This window comes from Chiloscyllium plagiosum, unplaced genomic scaffold (genome assembly GCF_037043375.1).
Source record: "Chiloscyllium plagiosum isolate Xiang-an unplaced genomic scaffold, Cpla_swu_hap1 HiC_scaffold_14, whole genome shotgun sequence".
NCBI classification, from domain to species: domain Eukaryota; kingdom Metazoa; phylum Chordata; class Chondrichthyes; order Orectolobiformes; family Hemiscylliidae; genus Chiloscyllium; species Chiloscyllium plagiosum.
Window position 1 is genome coordinate 76,756,162 of NW_028270152.1, and position 21,157 is coordinate 76,777,318.

Sequence of the window (21,157 nt, forward strand, 5' to 3'; positions counted from 1 at the left end):
GCAACCTTGTGTGTACTGTTGGACCACGTAGTGCTCATGTTCCGTTTGGTGTGAACTTTTGTTTATTTCTGTTCAGGCCTTTGCTTTGGTGGCTCGGCACCCAGAATTCAAAGACACTGTGTATGTGCCATATGCACAGTGGCTAGCAGAAAATGATCAATTTGAAGAAGCCCAAAAAGGTAAGAATTTGTTAAACTTGGCGACGTATTGTCAGGGCTCACTCATGTTAGGCAAGGGAAGTGATTTTACCCAAATCTGGAATTGTTGAAGCTGTCTTTTCTCTTGTGACTAAAATAACAGTTTGTGAGCACATTTTCTGATTTTCCATGTAAGTTTGTAAGTGGGAAATTGTTATTTTGCTTACCAGAGAAATGACATGTAAAAGAAAGTGCAGCTTCGAGTCATTGGCTGTGTTTTTAACATTGGCTGTAAAGTACCTTAACTGTGCTTTTGCTATTCAATGCTCCTGACTAAAACTGGGGAGTGACATTATAGTGTAATGTCCCACAAACCTGGAGATTTTCCTTTCAGTCGTATGGGGGTGGAAATTCCACTCACTCAGGCATTATTGCAAGTTTCTTCTTTCTTTTGTTCACTTCTTAAAATGTAGATGATGTCAGGGTCACCCCCACAAATAGTGTCAAGGAGTGGAAGTGCCAGTTGTGGGAGTTGCTATATCCCTGGTTTGGTTGAACTCTCATTGTACCCGAGATTGGTACGCTGAGAGACAGAGACAAAAAAAAAATCATCCTTCAACTAGCTGCAAGAAGGCTTCCATGGGTGGAAGAAAAATAAGTAAACCAGGCTGAGGTTGAACCTTTCCCACCCAATTATATGGAGGTATCAAACTCTAAGATATATTTGCCAGATACATACCTCTGGAATCATTGCTGCCCTGCTGGGCCAGTCCTAATGCGGTACCAAGAATACCGATCAGCTTCCTGCAGCCTGACAATTTTCAGGACAGTAATGAGCAGCTTGTTACTTACTTATACATTTATGAAAGATTGCTAAAGGTTTGATTTGGATTCCTTTACTCCTATTTCCAGCATTTCACAAGGCTGGGCGGCAAGATGAGGCAGTCAAGGTTCTGGAGCAACTGACTCACAATGCGGTTCTGGAAAGTCGTTTCAATGATGCTGCCTATTATTATTGGATGTTGTCTATGCAATGTCTGGACATAGCTCGAGGTAAGGCTAGTATTTTTATTGGATATTGTGTATAAAGTGCCTGGATAGCAGTGCTCCATGCTCTATGACGTAGCAGTTCGTCCCTGGTTTCAGTGCGTGTACACTGCAGAATTGTATGCATTGAGGTTTATGGTGAAAGGGGAAAGATTTAAAAGGGACCTATGGGGCAACTTTTTCAAGCAGAGGTTGGTGTGTGTATGGAATGAGCTGTCAGAGGAAGTGGTGGAGGCTGGTACACTTACAACATTTAAAAGGCATGTGGATTGGTATATGAGTAGGAAGGGTTTAGAGAGATATGGGCCAAGTGCTGGCAAATGTAGGGGGGTGATGGATTCTCAGGGGAACGTAACACGAACAGCTAAGTTTCTGGTATGTCGGATTCCAAGAGATCAATTGTGTTAGGGGATTCTCTAGTCCGAGGTACAGACAGACATTTCTGTGGCCAGCAGCAAAAAAGCAGAATGGTGTGTTGCTTCCCTGGTGCCAGGGTCAAGGATGTCTCAGAGAGGATGCAGAGTGTTCTCAAGGGGAAAGAGAGGCCAGCAAGAGGTCATTGTCCACATTGGAACCAACGATATAGGAAGGGAAAAGATTGAGATTCTGAAGGGAGGTTATAGAGAATTAGGCAGGAATTTAAAAAAGAGGTCCTCAAGGGTATAGTATCTGGATTACTCCCGGTGCTACGAGCTAGTGAGCGCAGGAATAGGAGGTTAGAGCAGATGAATGCATGGCTGAGGAGCTGGTGTATGGGAGAAGGATTCACATTTTTGGATCATTGAAATCTCTTTTGGGGTAGAAGTGACCTGAACAAGAAGGATGATTGCACCTAAATTGGAAGGGGACTAATATACTGGCAGGGACATTTGCTAGAGCTGCTCGGGACGATTTAAACCTAGTAAGGTTTGGGGGGGGGGGGGGATGCAGAGTAGGTAGGGCCCAAGGAGATAGTGAGGAAAGAGATCAATCTGAAACTGGTGCAGTTGAGAACAGAAGCAAGTTAAACAGTCAGGCCAGGCAGGGACAAGGTAGGACTAATAAATTAAACTGCATTTATTTCAACAGGAAAGGCAGATGAACTCAGGGCATGGTTAGGAACATGGGACTGGGATATCATAGCAATTACAGAAACATGGCTCAGGGATGGGCAGGACTGGCAGCTTAATGTTCCAGGATACAAATGCTACAGAAAGGATAGAAAGGGAGGCAAGAGAGGAGGGGGAGTGGCACTTTTGATAAGGGATAGCATTACAGCTGTGCTGAGGGAGAATATTCCTGGAAATACATCCATGGAAGTTATTTGGGTGAAACTGAGAAATAAGAAAGGGATGATCACCTTATTGGGATTGTATTATAGATCTTCTAATAGTCAAAGGGAAATTGAGAAACAAACTTGTAAGGAGATCTCAGCTATCTGTAAGAATAATAGGGTGGTTATGGTAGGGGATTTTAACTTTCCAAACATAGACTGGGACGGCCTTAGTGTTAAGAGTTTAGATGGAGAGGAATTTGTTAAGTGTGTGATTCAGTACATGCATGTACCTACTAGAAAAGGTGCAAAATTTGAACTACTCTTGGGAAATAAGGCATGGCAGGACCATAATTCTATTAGATTTAAAATAATGATGGAAAATGATAGACCAGTTCTAAAAATTGAAGTTCTAAATTGGAGAAAGGCCAATTTTGACGTTATTAGGCAAGAATTTTCAAAAGCTGATTGGGGGCAAATGTTCACAGGTAAAGGGACGGCTGGAAAATGGGAAGCTCTTCAGAACGAGATAACGAGAGTCCAGAGAAAATATATTCCTGTTAGGGTGAAAGGAAAGGCTGGTAGGTAGAGGGAATGCTAGATGACTAAAGAAGTTGAGGGTTTGGTTAAGAAAAAGAAGGGAGCAAATGTAAGGTATAGTCAGGATAGATCGAGTGACTCCTTAGAAGAGCATAAAGGCAGTAGGAGTATACTTAAGAGGGAAATCAGGAGGGCAAAAAGGGGACATGAGATAGCTTTGACAAATAGAATTAAGGAGAATCCAAAGGGTTTTTACAAGTACATTAAGGACAAAAGGGTAACTAGGGAGAGAATAGGGCCCCTCAAAGATCAGCAAGGCGGCCTTTGTGTGGGGCCGCAGAAAATGGGGGAGATACTAAGCTAGCATTTTGCATCAGTAAAGTTACTGTGGCAAAGGATATGGAAGATATAGACTGTAAGGAAATAGATGGTGACACCTTCCAAAATGTCCAGATTACAGAGGAGGTAGTGCTGGATGTCTTGAAACGCATCAAGGTGGATAAATCCCCAGGACCTGATCAGGTGTGGCAATCTAAGGAAGTGTTTGCTGGGCCTCTTGCTGAGACATTTGTATCATCGATAGTTGCAGGTGAAGTGCCGGAAGACTGGAGGTTGGCTAATGTGGTGCCACTGTTTAAGAGGGGCGGTAAAGACAAGCCAGGGAACTATAGACCAGTTAGCCTGACGTCGGTGATGGGCAAGCTGTTGGAGGGAATCCTGAGGGACCGGATGTACATGTATTTCCAGGGTTGGAGGATTTGAGCTTTAGGGAGAGGCTGAACCGGCTTGGGCTGTTTTCCCTGGACCTTCTAGAGGCTTACAAAATTATGAGGGGTATGGATAGGATAAATAGACAAAGTCTTTTCCAGAACTATCTGGCCTAGGTTTAGGGTGAGAGGGGAAAGATATAAAAGAGACCTAAGGGGCAATATTTTCACGCAGAGGGTGGTACGTGTATGGAATGAGCTGCCAGAGGAAGTGGTGGAGGCTGGCACAATTGCAACATTTAAGAGGCATCTGGATGGGTATATGAATAGGAAGGGTTTGGAGGGATATGGCCCGGGTGCTGGCAGGTGGGACTAGTTTGGGTTGGGATATCTGGTCGGCATGGACGGGTTGGACCGAAGGGTCTGTTTCCATGCTGTACAACTCTATGACTATGACTCTAAATGGGACTGGTTTAGGTTGGGATACCTGGTCGGCATGGACGAGTTTGACCGAAGGGTCTGTTTCCGTGCTGTACATCTGTGACCCTGACTTGCACTCCATTTTGTGCAACTTGCATTGATGACACCATCAAATAGTCGTTTAGGGGCTGCCCTATCACTTGCTCACCAGCTCTGTTTCTGGCATTTTCCTTTCTTTTGTTATCAATTTTTTTTTTGTGACTGCGCTGTTCCATTTTATTTCAAATCCTTGAAATGCTTTGAGTTTGTGTAAGTATTCATTGAGGGCTAATCCCAGGGGTACGTTTTCCAGCCTTTGTGAAAACAACTCAATGCATTAGCCCTCCAGCCTCACTACTGGGCCCAGAGTATTTATCACACGTTAAATTAATTTGAGTATTAATTAGATACAGTACATGTCTGGGAAGACTGATAAGGAATTGCATGAAACAGAGGTGAGTGTGTTTGACGAACTGGACCCTTATTGATGTAAATTTTAAGAATGGGCATCTGTCTGAAATTTAGTTTGTTCTTATTTACTTTGGCATGATAAAGTTTAACAGCTTTTGCATCTGTTTAACAGAAAAGGCAGAGAAGCAACTGGAGATGCTTAAAATGTTTCACCATTTCCAGCACCTGGCGGAACTTTACCATGCATACCACTCGATCCAGAGATACACGGTGAGAAACTGCTCAGATTGCCTTCCAAAAACAATCATCTTTCTGAAATGTGCCAAGATTTAGGATTTAGTTTGTCGATTGCTTACTATATGAGTAAGTTTTATCAGGCGGATAGTTTGTCTTTTTAGGATGAGCAAGAGAACATCCTTAAATCTTATTAAAGGAGATTTACTATATTTGATTGATTCCTTCATGTATAGTAAATCAGAATGTGGCTTTGCAATTGGCTTCACCTCACCAGATTGTCTTTCCGTGGCTTCTCAAGACAGTAAGAGGGAAGAAGATGGCAACATGTGTGATCCAAAACACACAAGGGACCTTGCTACCTTTTAATTAGATATTGCACACTTAAGGTTCTCTTTTAATTAAGGTAGAAAAAAGGAGGAAACAACTTTGAACAATTGTTACCAGTAGCAGTAGTGTACTGGACAAACTAATAGGGCTAACTAAAAGCAAAATTCTAAGGATGCTGGAAATATAAAACAGAAAATGCAGGAGAAAATGAGCAGATTTGGTAGATCTGTGAAGACAAAAACAGAGGTAATGTTTTGAGTCCAATTTGCCTCTGAAGAATAGGCACACCTGACTTGAAACATTCATGCTATTTCCTTCTCCACAGATACTGCCAGATCAAATGGGAATAAAGGCTATCAAGCTGGTATAAATATATGATTTAGACTTGAATGTAAGAGAGTTGAACAGTAAGTTAGCAGATGATATGAAAATTGGTGGAGTGGTAAATAGTGAGGAGCATGTAGGTAGGCTGGTCAGATGGGTTGATCAGTGGCAAATGAATAAGTGTGAAGTGAGGCACTTGGGCAGAACAAACAAGGCGATCACCCTTCATCATCCTAGAGGTAAAAGAAAGGGCGATCCATTAAATGTGGGAATTGGTAGATTGGAAGGTGAAGACAAGGGGAATCCTATTTTGGTTCTAGAAGGGAGGGAATGGTGATAAAGCAGGAAACAGGACAGAAGCAGTTGAGACCCCTTACAATAGTGGTGGAGGCCAGGGGATCTGCAATTAAAAAAGAAGTGAAATGTACAGAAGAGTTGGTACAGTAGGTTGCATCATTAAAACAGACCAGTGATGGGAGAATGGAATGGAGCCCTTACAGTAAACAGACTGTGAGGAAATCTAAACCAGGGAGCTTGGAATGCTAGTCATTGCCAAAAAGCTTTAGTTGGCAGCATTCTGGTCTATAGTTTCCTGGCTTGTGCTTACACCTTTCTTAAACAGTGGCAACACGTTAGCCAACCTCTAGTCTTCCAACACCTCGCCTGCGACTATCGATGATACAAATATCTCAGCAAGAGGTCCAGCAATCTCTTCCCGAGCTTCCCACAGAGTTCTAGGGTACACCTGATCAGATTCTGGGGATTTATCCACCTTGAAACATTTCAAGACATCCAGCACTTCCTTCTCTGTAATATGGACATTTTGGAAGGTGTCACCATCTATTTCCTTACAGTCTATATCTTCCATATCCTTTGCCACAGTAAATAGTGATGCAAAATACTAGTTTAGTATCTCCCCCATTTTCTGCGGCTCCACAAAAAGGCCGCCTTGCTGATCTTTGAGGGGCCCTATTCTCTCCCTAGTTACCCTTTTGTCCTTAATGTATTTGTAAAAACCCTTTGGATTCTCCTTAATTCTATTTGTCAAAGCTATCTCATGTCCCCTTTTTTGCCCTCCTGATTTGCCTGTTAAGTTTAGTCCTACTGCCTTTATACTCTTCTAAGGATTCACTCGATCTATCCTGTCTATACCTTACATATGCTTCCTTCTTTTTCTTAACCAAACCCTCAATTTCTTTAGTCATCCAGCATTCCCTCTACCTACCAGCCTTTCCTTTCACCCTAACAGGAATATACTTTCTCTGGATTCTTGTTATCTCATTTCTGAAGGCTTCACATTTTCCAGCGTCCCTCTACCTGTGAACATCTGTGCCCAATCAGCTTTTTAAAGTTCTTGCCTAATACCGTCAAAATTGATGGTGGGCAAGTTGTTGGAGGGAATCCTGAGGGACAGGATGTACATGTATTTGGAAAGGCAAGGACTGATTAGGGATAGTCAGCATGGCTTTGTGCGTGGGAAATCATGTCTCGCAAACTTGATTGAGTTTTTTGAAGAAGTAACAAAGAAGATTGATGGGGGCAGAGTGACAGATGTGATCAGTATGGACTTCAGTATGGCATTCGACATGGTTCCCCATGGAAGACTGGTTAGAAAGGTTAGATCTCATGGAATACAGGGAGAACTAGCCATTTGGATACAGAACTGGCTCAAAGGTAGAAGTGGAGGGTTGTTTGTCAGACTGGAGGCCTGTGACCAGTGGAGTGCCACAAGGATCAGTGCTGGGTCCACTGCCTTTTGTCATTTACATAGATGATTTGGGTGTGAGCATAAGAGGTACAGTTAGTAAGTTTGTAGATGACACCAAAATTGGAGGTGTAGTGGACAGCGAAGAGGATTACCTCAGATTACAACAGGATTTTGACCAGATGGGCCAATGGGCTGAGAAGTGGCAGATGGAGTTTAATTCAGATAAATGTGAGGTGCTGCATTTTGTGAAAACAAACCTTAGCAGGACTTATACACTTAATGGTAAGGTCCTGGGGAGTGTTGCTGAACAAAGAGACCTTGGAATGCAGGTTCATAGCTCCTTGAAAATGGAGTCGCAGGTAAACAGGATAGTGAAGAAGGCATTTGGTATGCTTTGGTATCCGAGTATCGAGTACACGAGTTGGGAGGTCATGTTGCAGCTGTACAGGACATTGGTTAGGCCACTGTTGGAATATTGTGTGAAATTCTCGTCTCCTTCCTATCAGAAGGATGTTGTGAAACATGAAAGGGTTCAGAAAATATTTACAAGGATGTTGTCAGGGTTGGAGGATTTGAGCTACAGGGGGAGGCTGAACAAGCTGGGGCTGTTTTCCCTGGAGCATCGAAGGCTGAGGGGTGATCTTATAGAGGTTTACAAAATTATGAGGGGCATGGATAGGATAAATAGACAAAGTCTTTTACTTGGGATCGGGAGTCCAGAACTAGAGGGCATAGGTTTAGGGTGAGAGGGGAAAGATATAAAAGAGACCTAAGGGGCAACTTTTCACGAGCTGCCAGATGAAGTGGTGGAGGCTGGTACAATTGCAACATTTAAGAGGCATTTGGATGGGTTTATAAATAGGAAGGGTTTGGAGTGATATGGGCAGGGTGCTGGCAGGTGGGACTAGACTGGGTTGGGGTATGTGATCGGCGTGGACAGGTTTGACCGAAGGGTCTGTTTCCAAGCTGTACATCTCTATGACTCTATTTTGTTAGCAGACGGAATAAAACGTGAGCGCTAATTCTGCTTAAAACTAATTTTCTAGACTGAATTGGACAATCTTAATGCCTTACATATCACTTTACAGCAATTTACATTTATTCTGATTTTCTTATTCACCCCTGAGTATTATTAGGAATATAATGAATAAGAACATAAAGCCAAAATGTATCTCATTTTATCTTCTTTGCAGGATGAACCTTTTAGTTCCCATTTACCCGAAGCACTCTTCAATATCTCCCGATTTTTACTTCACAATCTTACAAAGGAAACCCCTTTAGGCATCTCCAAAGTGTATCCTTTTGTCAAGCAAGCTATTTCATATGGCTAACACTAAAAACCACAAAATGCTGGTGAGATTGCACAGGTAAGGCTTATGTGGAGGGAGAAACAGCATTTAAGTTACAGTTCAGTGACCTTTCATCAGACTGACAAAGTTTCATATGACGGTAGCCAGTGTTAGGATGTATTGGTTGTTCTACTGTGTCCTATGTCTTTCATTGGCGGTCTCTGGATTTGTTTCTCCTAACTTAACTGACTAAATCTTGACTGTCCCCAAAATATTTCCTCTTTTAAGGTATTCCTTTATTCGGCTGCCAGTTTTCCTGCCAACCTTTGCCTTCTACTGTGTCCAGGTTACTAGATCAAGGTTCTTTCCTTGAGAAGAAAAAGCACTGGAAAAGCGCAGCAGGTCAGGCAGCATCCAAGGAGCAGGAGAATCGACGTTTCGGGCATAAGCCCTTCTTCAGGAATGAGGATAAGATAAAAGGTAGGGAGGAGGGACTTGGTAGAGGGGCATTGGGGATAGGTGGAAGGAGGTTAAGGTGTGGGTGATAGGCCGGAGAGGGGGTGGGGGCAGAGAGGTCGGGAAGAAGATTGCAGGTCAAGAAGGCGGTGCTGAGTCCGAGGGTTGGGACTGAGAAGCCTGGAGAAGTTGGCTTTCATCCAATTTATTACTTTTACTTTGGCTTGTTCCTTTTCCTTTCTATCATCAGCCTAAATGTTTGATAAATGATCACTGTCCCCTATAGGTTCTCCCAGAGATGTTCGATCCACTTGACTGGTTTCATTCGCAAGAACTAGGTCTAGCAGTGATATATGGACTCGAATGGACAAAGTCAGAAGTCACAACCGCCAGGTGATTGTCCAAAAGGTTTATTTGAAATCACAAACTTTTGTAGCATTGCTCCTTTGTCAGGTGAAGTTGAGATACCGGTGCAGGCTGTCTTGTGGAAATATGATGATGAAGGAGCAGTGCTTAGAAAGCTTTTAATTTCAAGTAATTCTGTTGGACTAACCTGCTGTTATGTGACTTCTGACTTTGTCCTTTCTCATTAAACTGGAAATATACTCCTGAATGTGCACTGGGAACTTTTGCCTCTCACTGCCCTTCACACTATTACTATTCCAGTCTATATTGATCCATTTCCACCTCCCACAACCTGCCCTCCCTTTAGAACTACCTGAGGACTTTTCACCCCTGTAATTTCCTTAAAAAATTATTCCTGCATATGTTTCCCACTGGTTGGCAATCTGTAGCTTACATCAAGCAATGTAGTTGCATCCTTTTTGTTCCTTACCTCTAGCCAAGTAATTTGGTCCATGAATCCTATAGGACGTCCTCTTTCCCCAGCCCTATCCATGCCCCTCATGATTTTATAAACCTCTGTAAGGTCACCCCTCAGCCTCCGACGCTCCAGGGAAAATGGCCCCAGCCTGTTCAGCCTCTTCCCTATAGCTCAAACCTTCCAACCCTGGCACCATCTTTGTAAATCTTTTCTTGTGGAAAGATGTTGTGAAATTTGAAAAGTACTGCAGATGCTGGACATCAGACTCAAAAAGTGTGGTGTTGGAAAAGCACAGCCGGTCAGGCAGCATCTGAGGAGCAGGAGAGACCAGCTATGCTTTTCCAGCACCACACTTTATGACTCTGATCTCCAGCATTGCAGTCCTCACCTTCTGCTAGTTGATTATAACCTTACTCTTCCAAGGATGCCCACCTTGAAGAAGTTCTCTCTCTCGCTGCACCCCCCGGTCAACTGCCTTCTACCTTCTTCCCCCCCCCCCCCCACCTCCACAAATCCCCATCCCACCCCCCTCCCATTTATCTCTCAGCCCCTTGAACACCACCCCATTTTTGATGAAGAGCTCATGCTTTAAACATTGACTCTCGTGCTGCTCAGATGCTGCCTGGCTGGCTGGCTGTGCTTTTTCAGCACCGCACTTTTCAACTCTGATCTCTAGCATCTGCAGACCTCACTTTCTCCTATAATCTTCTTCACTGCTAACTATACCACCAATTTTGGTGTCAACTGCAAACTTACTAGCCATACCTCTTGTATTCTCATCAAAATCATTTATATAAATGACAAAAGTGGACCCAGTATCAATCTCTATGAAACACTATTGATCACAGGACTACAGTGGTCATTTAAACAGGATCCTATAAACAGGATGGTCTACACCTGAACCTGAGGGGCACCAGTATCCTTGGTGGGAGGTTTGCTAGTGCTCTTGGGGGGGGTTTAAACTAACTCTGCAGGGGCATGGGAACCCAGACTGTAGCTTTAGGGTGCAGGACGTGGAATGTAGGGAGGTTGGGAACATGGCATCAATTTCAAAGGAGGGTGCCTGTAAACAGGACAGTGGTTTGAAGTGTGTATACTTCAATGCAAGAAGTATACGAAATAAGGTAGGTGAACTTGCAGCGTGGGTTGGTACCTGGGACTTCGATGTTGTGGCTATTACGGAGACATGGGTAGAACAGGGACAGGATTGGCTGTTGCAGGTTCCAGGGTTTAAATGTTTTAGTAGGGTCAGAGGTGGGGGTAAAAGAGGGAGAGGTGTGGCATTGCTTGTCAAAGATAGTATTACAGCTGTGGAAAGGACGATGGATGAAGACTCGCCATCTGAGGTAGTTTGGGCTGAGGTTAGGAATAGGAAAGGTGAGCTCACCCTGTTAGGAGTTTTTTACAGGCCTCCTAATAGTCCTAGAAACGTAGAAGAAAGGATTGCGAGGATGATTCAAGAGAAGAGTGAAAGTAATAGGGTGGTTGTTATGGGGGACTTTAACTTTCCTGATATTAATTGGGAAAGCTATAGCTCAAGTTCGTTAGATGGGTCAGTGTTTGTCCAATGTGTGCAGGAGGGTTTCCTGACACAATATGTAGATAGGCCAACAAGAGGTGAGGCCATACTGGATTTGGTTCTGGGTAATGAACCAGGCCAGGTGTTAGAATTAGAGGTAGGTGAGCACTTTGGGCACAGTGACCACAATTCGGTGACCTTTACTCTAGTGATGGAGAGGGATAAGTGTGCACTACAGGGCAAGAGTTATAGATGGGGGCAGGGAAATTATGATGCTGTGAGGCATGACTTAGGATGTGTGGCCTGGAAAAGTAAGCTTCAAGGCAAGGGTGTAATTGATATGTGGAGCTTGTTCAAGGAGCAACTATTGAGTGTCCTTGATAAGTATGTGCCCGTCAGGCAGGGAGGAAAGGGTCGTGTGAGGGAGCCGTGGTTTAATAAGGAATTGGAATCCCTTGTTAAATGGAAGAGGGCGGCCTATGTAAAGATGAGGCGTGAAGGTTCAATTGGGGCGATTGAGAGTTATAAGGTAGCCAGGAAGGACCTGAAGAGAGAGCTAAGAGCAGCAAGGAGGGGTCATGAAAGGTCCTTAGTTGGTAGGATTAGGGAAAACCCTAAGGCTTTCTATAGGTATGTCAGGAATAAAAGAATGACTAGGGTAGGAATAGGTCCAGTCAAGGATAGTAGTGGGAAGTTGCGTGTGGAGGCTGAAGAGATTGGGGAGACACTGAATGAATACTTTTCGTCAGTATTCAATCAGGAACAGGACATTGTTGTCAATGTGAGTACTGAGTCACAATTAAGTAGAATGGATGGCTTTGAGGTATGTAGAGAAGAGGTGTTGGAAATTCTGGAAAGGGTGAAAATAGATAAGTCTCCTGGGCCTGATGGCATTTATCCTAGGATTCTCTGGGAAGCAAGGGAGGAGATTGCAGAGCCATTGGCCTTGATTTTTATGTCCTCGTTGTCTACAGGAGTAGTGCCAGAAGATTGGAGGCTAGCAAATGTGGTTCCCTTGTTCAAGAAGGGGAGTAGGGATAACCCTAGTAACTATAGGCCGGTGAGTCTCACTTCTGTTGTGGGCAAAATCTTAGAGAGAATTGTAAGGGATAGGATTTATGAACATCTGGATAGGAATAATGTGATCAAGGATAGTCAGCATGGTTTTGTGAAGGGCAGGTCGTGCCTCACAAACCTTATTGAATTCTTTGAGAAGGTGACTAAGGAGGTGGACGAGGGGAAAGCAGTAGATGTGGTGTATATGGATTTTAGTAAGGCGTTTGATAAGGTTCCCCATGGTAGACTACTGCAAAAAATACGGAGGTATGGCATTGAGGGTGAGTTGGAGGTTTGGATTAGGAGTTGGCTGGCTGGAAGAAGACAGAGGGTAGTAGTTGATGGCAAAGATTCATCTTGGAGTGCCGTCACTAGCGGTGTTCCGCAAGGATCTGTTTTGGGACCATTGTTGTTTGTCATTTTTATAAATGACCTGGAGGAGGGGTTAGAAGGTTGGGTGAGTAAGTTTGCGGATGATACGAAAGTCGGAGGAGTTGTAGACAGTGAGGAAGGATGTGGCAGGTTACAGCGGGATATAGATAAGCTGCAGAACTGGGCAGAAAGGTGGCAAATGAAGTTCAATGTAGCTAAGTGTGAGGTGATTCACTTTGGTAAGGGTAATAAAAAGATGGGGTACTGGGCTAACGGTCGGATACTTGGTAGTGTGGATGAGCAGAGGGATCTTGGTGTCCACGTACACAGATCTCTGAAAGTTGCCACCCAGGTAAATAGTGCGGTGAAGAAGGCATATGCCGTACTGGCTTTTATTGGTAGAGGAATTGAGTTCCGGAGTACTGAGGTCATGTTGCAGTTGTATAAGACTCTGGTGCGGCCACATCTGGAGTATTGTGTGCAGTTTTGGTCGCCATACTATAGGAAGGATGTGGAGGCACTGGAACGGGTGCAGAGGAGGTTTACCAGGATGTTGCCTGGTATGGTAGAAAGATCGTATGAGGAAAGGCTGAGGCACTTGGGGTTGTTTTCATTGGAGAAAAGAAGGTTTAGGGGTGACTTGATAGAGGTGTATAAGATGATTAGGGGTTTGGATAGGGTCGACAGTGAGAATCTTTTTCCACGTATGGAGTCAGCTATTACAAGGGGGCATAGCTTTAAATTAAGAGGGGGTAGGTATAGGACAGATGTTAGGGGTAGGTTCTTTACTCAGCGAGTCGTGAGTTCATGGAATGCCCTGCCAGTAGCAGTAGTGGACTCTCCCTCATTATGGGCATTTAAGCGGGCATTGGATAGGCATATGGAGGATAGTGGGCTAATGTAGGTTAGGTGGGCTTGGATTGGCGCAACATCGAGGGCCGAAGGGCCTGTACTGCGCTGTATTCTTCTATGTTCTATGTTCTATGTACAGTCTGAAAAGTAACCCTCTACCATCACTCACTGTCTTCTACCATAAAACCAATTTTGTATCCAACTGGCAAACTCACCCTGAATCACGTGATTAGTTCTTGTATATGTTGAAATCACACTATGATATTAGTACTGAACATGTCACGAAAGTTACCATTAGTATATTTTTCAGTATCACAATGTGCATTCATACAGATGTATTAAGGTTTCAATGACTAATGTTATGCAGCATGACTAACTTCAGTTCCATAGAGTTTCTGATGAGAAATGACTGTATTTTTGATTCCTTAACTGTTATCAGTAATACTTTATATGCTCTAGCCAAACAAAGTAAAGCGCTTGGTGCATACAAACTGGCCCGGCATGCCTATGACAAACTACAGGGTCTTCGCATTCCTGCTAGGTTCCAGAAGTCCATTGAGCTGGGTAGCCTGACAATTCGATCTAAGCCATTCCATGACAGTGAGGTGAGGAACTTCATCAGCTACTGGCTGCAAGTGGATTGAAGTATTAAAAATTGAACTTTGTTTTGAAAAAATAGTGACCAGGCAATAAATACTGACTAGCCAGTGATATTCACATCCCATGAATGAGAAAAAGACTCTGGGAGGCGGAATGCTTTGTTCTCTCTGAAGCCAGGTAGATTAAGGGATGATTTAATGGAGGCATTCAAAATCTTGAAGGATTTCAATAACATTAATAGAACATACTACTAAAGTGATAGAGAGGTTAGTAGAGACAGATTTTGATTGGCACAAAAACCAGAAGTACCTGTGAAAACAATACTTCAGCAGTGTTTGTCATACACTGAAACACATTGCCTGAAAGGGTGATCAATCAATACTACATTTTGAATGGGAAGGTCTTGGAGAAAGATTTGTTTGATGATGGGAAAAGAGTTAGGGGGGAATGAGATCAATTGGATACCACTTTCAAATAACCTGCATAAGTACAATGGACTGAGTGTCTATGTTGAATTATTCCATTATTTTATTGACTATTTTTCTGTAAGTGGTGCTGGAAGAGCACAGCAGTTCAGGCAGCATCCAAGGAGTTTCGAAATCCAAGGAGTTTCGGGCTTTTGCCCGAAACATCGATTTCGAAGCTCCTTGGATGCTGCCTGAACTGCTGTGCTCTTCCAGCACTACTAATCCAGAATCTGGTTTCCAGCATCTGCAGTCATTGTTTTTACCTCTATGTTTCTGTAAGTACCAGCTGCTACACTAGGCACAGACATCAGAAGTATATGAATAAATTATTTTAAGGAGTATAAATAATTTTAATAAATGAATTATAAGTGAAAAGTAACTTCTTTACATTGGTAAATGTAAATTTACAGTTAAATATACTGATTCAATGCTGCCAGATCTGAGTCACACTGGACAGGAGATAGATTGAGTGACAAGGCTGCAACAATTGGTGGCCTTCCTTCAAACTGTAATTCCTTTGAAGAAGATGAAGTTGGAAGTATAGAATCGGTAAATCCAGGCTGTAGATCAGACTATATTTAGATAATTGAATTAATAAATTGAAACAGTGTAAAGGAAATGGGAGATGTCTAACTAACAAAGTGTATACGGCTCCAAAAAGTATTCGCAGCTCTAAAAGGACTGAGAATACTTCTGACCACTGAGGAAAAGGGAGAAACCTTACATCTGAGTGGAATAAGTATAATTTTTCCCTCCTTTTCCATTTTTTGTTTATTGCTGAGAAAAGAGACATGCCTTCAAGGCTTTTTGACTTACACTTATCAGGACAGATGTAAGGATGCCAAATTTAAAAAAAATAACAATTTATGTTGCATGATTGACAAGTCAATAAGCTATTGGCATGATGAATGCACCAGGGAAATATTGCCCCTGCACTTTTGTTTCGTTTTTAAAAAGGCACAAAACTTTATATACTTCCTTCCCACTTAGAGGTCAGGGTCCTACATTTGAATATATATAACCTCTAACATCATAAGTGAGCCACATGCTGAACGTGACTGACTACGCTAATTAATTGTTAGTGTAATTCTTGGCACAGTCACAATTGTTGCATACTCAGAAGTGAGCCTATGGCCATCGCTTTCAGACCTGAACAATGCCCGGTATGTCTTATATCTCAAAAATTGCAAAATAGGTGATGTTATCATGCAGCAACTGCGAGAAACATTGCACAGGACAAACAGGCAGGAAACTCGCCACCAGAATACATGAACATCAACTTTCACCAAAACGACATGGCCAGTTCTCCCTCATATCAATACACACTGACAATGAAGGACACTAATTCAACTGAGACAACGTTACAATACTGGGACACCCAAAACAAAGACAATCTTAGGAATTCCTGGAGATCTGGTGTTCATCCTGGTTGCATAAACAAACATGGTGAAATAGAACCACGCTCCTTGACAGACAGAACTGTATAAATTCTGGGCAGGTCACAACAAAGCACTTCATCTGGAGACTACACAGCACTGAAGATGACAGCCATCAGGGGATTAAACGTTCGCAAAAAAATCAACCAGCTCAGCAAACCGACTAACAGCTTCAGGTGATGCGACTATGTGATAATAACTTCAGTGGTATTCTCTACCAACAGGGTCCTGTGTCAAACCAAAATGACAGTCTGTCTATCCCACATAAATAATGCGGAATGGTAATATAATGCTGGTGACGTGCTGATTTTGCAGGTCATAGGGTATCTAACAGCACATTCCTTCAGCTTTTCATAATAAGTAGAATGGTGACTGCACTTGTGCAACTGAGAACATCATGTCTAATGTTAAATATGATCCTGATTGTTTAGGTGTGCTGGCCAATCTTCGATGTGCTACATATTACACCGATAACCAATTTAAGATTGCAGGTACAGAGTCTCAAAACCAACAACCTTGGGAACAAGTCTCCGTTGACTTTTGGATCTTACTGGTTTTTGGGTCAGGCACATTGGTGGGGTCTGAAATCACTTGGGGTGTGGGGGAAAAACCACCATGCAGAGCTGGTAAGTCGTCTAAAATATACCGCACCAATATAGCACCTAGCTGAACAATCCACTGTGTGAGTTTACTTATTTAATAAGAATTAAAGGATATCATTGCAGTTTATCTGGTGTTTGGATAACCAGATTTGAATCACTGATCTTGTAGCCGTCATTGTAGCAATGTGGCTCATTTGCTGGGTGTTCTGTGTACTCAAATACTGGTACCAGGGCCTACAACCATCTTTCTTGAATTAAAGGAAAGCATGAGGTACAATCGTTTCCTTAAGCATTCTCCTTGGCAATATCTTGACCAATCAGTGTTAAACTGCTGACCAGTCACAAGCACCTATTTCTCATGTAGTATAAATTGTTGTTCCCTTTGAAATTTGGTATCCTTGCAATTTTCCTTCATATTAACACATACTGACAATGAAGTACACCAATGAGTACAAGACAGAAGGCTTCAACAGAATGTTTCTTCTTTCCAGAAATACTTTAGTTCCCTGCTAACAAGTGATCATTTCTTTGTTTCTTTCTTTTGCATGCTTCTTGTCTTTAACATCCCTGAGAGTATATTGCAATTTTTGCTTCGCTATAAAGGGTGATCTCATTTTTATGAACATATATTTTGTTATTTCATAACCATGTTCTCTGACTAAAGTTCATGACGTTAAGGTTTCAGATAAAACTGTCACTGGAGGTGGAATAAGAAATGTGAATGGATTTTGAAAAGGATGAAACAGACCTTTCTTAACAAGTAGTACCATAGCAATCTTGTGGAAAAGTGGGTTGGCGAGATAGACAGGAAGTGTTCTCTTGCTTGACAAATCAAAATAAGTTCTAATTGCCCAGTAGCCGAGTTATGTTTAAGAACTATTGTTCAACATTATTAATGTTTTTGTAATTTATTTTTAACTTGCAAACTCTCATCACTTTATGTGTATATGTTTTGTATAACCATCTGCTATATGTGTATACAGGACTTTGTACCAATGTGCTACAGGTGTTCAACTAATAATCCATTGCTCAATAACCAGGGAAACGTATGCATTAACTGTCGACAGCCTTTTGTGTTCTCTGCTTCCTCTTATGGTGAGTTTACTCTCTGCTGATGCTAGCATACTTTGCTTACACTTATTACTTTGAAGTCTTGTTGTAGTTAGTTTATTTTTTTTTTCTTTTACTGTGGACCGTTTATAATCAAACACAGTTCCACCTAGAAATAAGCCCCATCAGCAAGTGTTAAGTGGAAGAAGAAATGGCTGGTGTTTGCACATATAACAAAGTAAAATGGTAGCAAAACTGATCAATAGCTTCAAGGAAGATGATACAACTCCACAGAGCTGGCAACAAAAAAACAGCAGGTTGGGCAGCATCCGAGGAGCAGGAAAATCGACGTTTCGGGCAGGAGCCCTTCATCAGGAATCCTGATGAAGACATTCCTGATGAAGAGCTCCTGCCCGAAATGTCGATTTTCCTGCTCCTCGGATGCTGCCTGACCTGCTGTACATTTCCAGGAGAAAGTGAGGTCTGCAGATGCTGGAGATCAGAGCTGGAAATGTGTTGCTGGAAAAGCGCAGCAGGTCAGGCAGCATCCAGGGAACAGGAGAATCGACGTTTCGGGCATAAGACCATTCTAATCTTGACTGTAAACTCCAGCATGTGCAGTCCTCACTTTTGCCTAACCGAAAACACCCCTGAATTTTGATAGAAGCTTGTCTGACAACTGACCAGCAAAGATTGTTGGAGCAGCGTTCCTCCTTGAAACACAAGCAAAGGAGGAAAGTGCTGTAATAACTCTACAGTATTGGTGGAAAATTGATGCTACACATCAACAACATTTGCAAAGAAGCAGAGGAAATAGAGAGGAGAGGGTCATAGGAATGTGAGCTTACAGATTTGTATTGATTGAGATATCAACATGTGACACTGTTCAGCATAAGGAGAAGATATAGTAGCCATATTTGAGAAATAATGTATGTATAAGACTAGCTAAAGGGGTAAGGAGTACACAGGCAACGGGGAAGCATGAAAGATAGTAGAAAACAGTTCAGCTGATTATTTATGGTTCTAACTGGAGCCTCTCTTTGGAAACACTTCTGCCAAATAGCTTACACCCCTTGTTGAGCTGCTTTCTTCTACATCCAAAACAGGAGCAGAAGTAGACGATTTGGTCCCTCAAACCTTCTTCTCCATTCAGTAGGATCGTGGTTAATCTGTTTCAGTTTAGAATTCCACATCGTCATCTATCCCCAATAACCTTTAATTTCCTTGCCTAACAAGAATCTATCCAAGTTTTTTTGAAACAATTCAAAATGACACTGCCAATACTACTTTCAGAGGCCAAGTTTCAAAGTTGTGAACTCTGAGAGAGAAAAAAATCCTCATCTCTGGCCTGAAAGGGTGATCTCTAATTTTAAAACCATGCCTCTTGGGTATGAATTGACCCCGAAGAGGACACACATTTTAATATTCTATCTTGTCAAGACCTTTCAGGATCTTGCACCTTCAAACAAGTTATCCTTCATCTTCAAAACTCTAGTGCAAACAAGCCCAGCCTGTACAACATGTCTTCATAAGGCATCCAAGTATTAATCTAGTAAACCTCCTCCAATGAAGATACATCCTTTCCTAAATAAGGTAACCAAAACTACAGTTTCTAGTCATGCATAGTTACTGCATATGTTGCAATGCATCAAGCATGCCATGTAAATCCTGAAATATTGGAGCTCCTTGTTACAGTAAACAGCTCTGAAGTTGTTGAGTGCTGGAACTTTGGGCAGGTGAACTTTGTAATGAGTTGGGAAATGAATTTAGTAACGACAAGTATCAGAATTATCTGTAAATCATCAGTAAACTCGGTGAAGCCAGATAAAACTGAGTTAACATTTCAGATTCAGGTTGGATGACCTCTCCTATTGACTTCATACATGTTTACTTACTGAATTAATAGCCTATGAAAAGCTGCCTTGCTCCAAAGAGGCTTTGTAACGTAATATAGTATACTGCCTATTAAGCATTTAGTGCTTGGGTTGACCAATGGTCATTGGTTTTTTTATTTCTCCTTGCTTCTTCTATCCTTTTTAATCTCTCCTTGCCATTCCCCAATCAAAAGTATTGGCTCTTATCGATGTACGCACTGTCCCATACTTTACCCAAGTGACCATTCATTTGTGAGCCTACACAGTGAGTTGCCCAGCTTCACATCCAAAGCCCATTGTACTTTCAGAATCTCTGCACAAGTAGGAACTTGCTCAAACAATCTTTAATGATCTTTAACTAATAGGACCTGAGTTCATTTGTGATGATTCTGCTTAAGATCAGAACAGACTGGCCACAGACTCTGAGATCTTCGTGGTCTCAGACTCCATTATTCACAGCATTGACTAGCTCAGCCATTTTATCTCACTTATTTTGACCTGCAAGAAGAGCTGTTCATATGTTTGTAAATTTTTATTCTACCCACATCCTAATGCAATCTTTTACAGCTTTGACTGTTTCTTCAGTTCTATTGATTCAACGATAATGTCAGCTTGTATGAGTGGGAACTCATTAATCTCTGAGTCAAGTATTTCTGGAGTTGTAGTTCACTCCAGAAATACAATGCATGATCCAGGCTTATATTTCACAGCAGTACTGAGGGAATATTCTTGAACGGTAATAATAAGTTTATCAACATCCGCAAACAGAAACGTTAAAACTGTGGCTCTAGTCACCTGTCATGTGAACTGAAAATCCCGTGGTACTATTTGAACTATGACAAGAAGTGTTTTGATTTTGAGGCTGGTGCTTGTTTCCTTGCTGTTTGCAGAAACTTGCACGGCACAGTTTAGCTCCTGCACTTTGTATTATTAGCTGTGATTACATAATAGCATTGTTTGTAAGTGCTTTGATACATCCTGAGGTCTTGAAAGGTGCCATGTAAATGCAAGTTTATCATTTGAAGTATCTTGTCTTTTAACCCAATTTATTGCTGCAACTTACACCTCCTGGACTGGTTTTCTTTTAATGTAAGGAACAATATAGTGAAACATAATCTTACTCAATATATCCACTATCAACCGAAGATAAACTGTTAACCGGATCTAACAGATTAAAGACTTTAATCCAGGTTACATTGACATTGGGTTTTCCCTTTTTATGCTTAAACTGTGATTTTGCTTTTCCCAGTCTATCATTTACAGAATAATGAAGATGATCATAACATTGGCTAATTTTAATGCTTTTAGCCAAACTATTTTAGTTTCACATTGGTAAAGAAATGCTGAAGTGAAGTCTCTTCCAAGCGTGAATGTACATTTAGTTTTTCATTCCCATTTTATCCTGTTGGAGGTGATTAATCAGATGGATTCTTGTGTAATTGATCTTAAGAACTTAGTTCCTCTCTCATTTTCAAACAATAATTCTTCAAAAACTTTAAAAATTAAACAATTTCATTTTCGCCTAATTCATCTCTGTCCAAGACTGTATTTCCAAAAGTGAGGACTTGATGGATCTCAGATCTCAACTATAATTTACTTTCAGTCTTAGCCT

At 41.9% G+C, this 21,157-nt stretch overlaps 1 protein-coding gene across 1 annotated transcript in view; it reads left to right on the forward strand.

Moving 5' to 3' along the window:
• The window catches only part of ift122 (intraflagellar transport 122 homolog (Chlamydomonas)), a 139,841-nt gene that overhangs the window by 102,327 nt on the left and 16,357 nt on the right, over positions 1 to 21,157 (forward strand). Inside the window, exons 20-25 of the mRNA XM_043708443.2 lie at positions 77 to 179; positions 1,050 to 1,190; positions 4,726 to 4,823; positions 8,343 to 8,443; positions 13,956 to 14,121; positions 17,605 to 17,716. Coding sequence (XP_043564378.1) covers positions 77 to 179; positions 1,050 to 1,190; positions 4,726 to 4,823; positions 8,343 to 8,443; positions 13,956 to 14,121; positions 17,605 to 17,716 — 721 coding nt within the window. The remainder of the gene's footprint in view (positions 1 to 76; positions 180 to 1,049; positions 1,191 to 4,725; positions 4,824 to 8,342; positions 8,444 to 13,955; positions 14,122 to 17,604; positions 17,717 to 21,157) is intronic.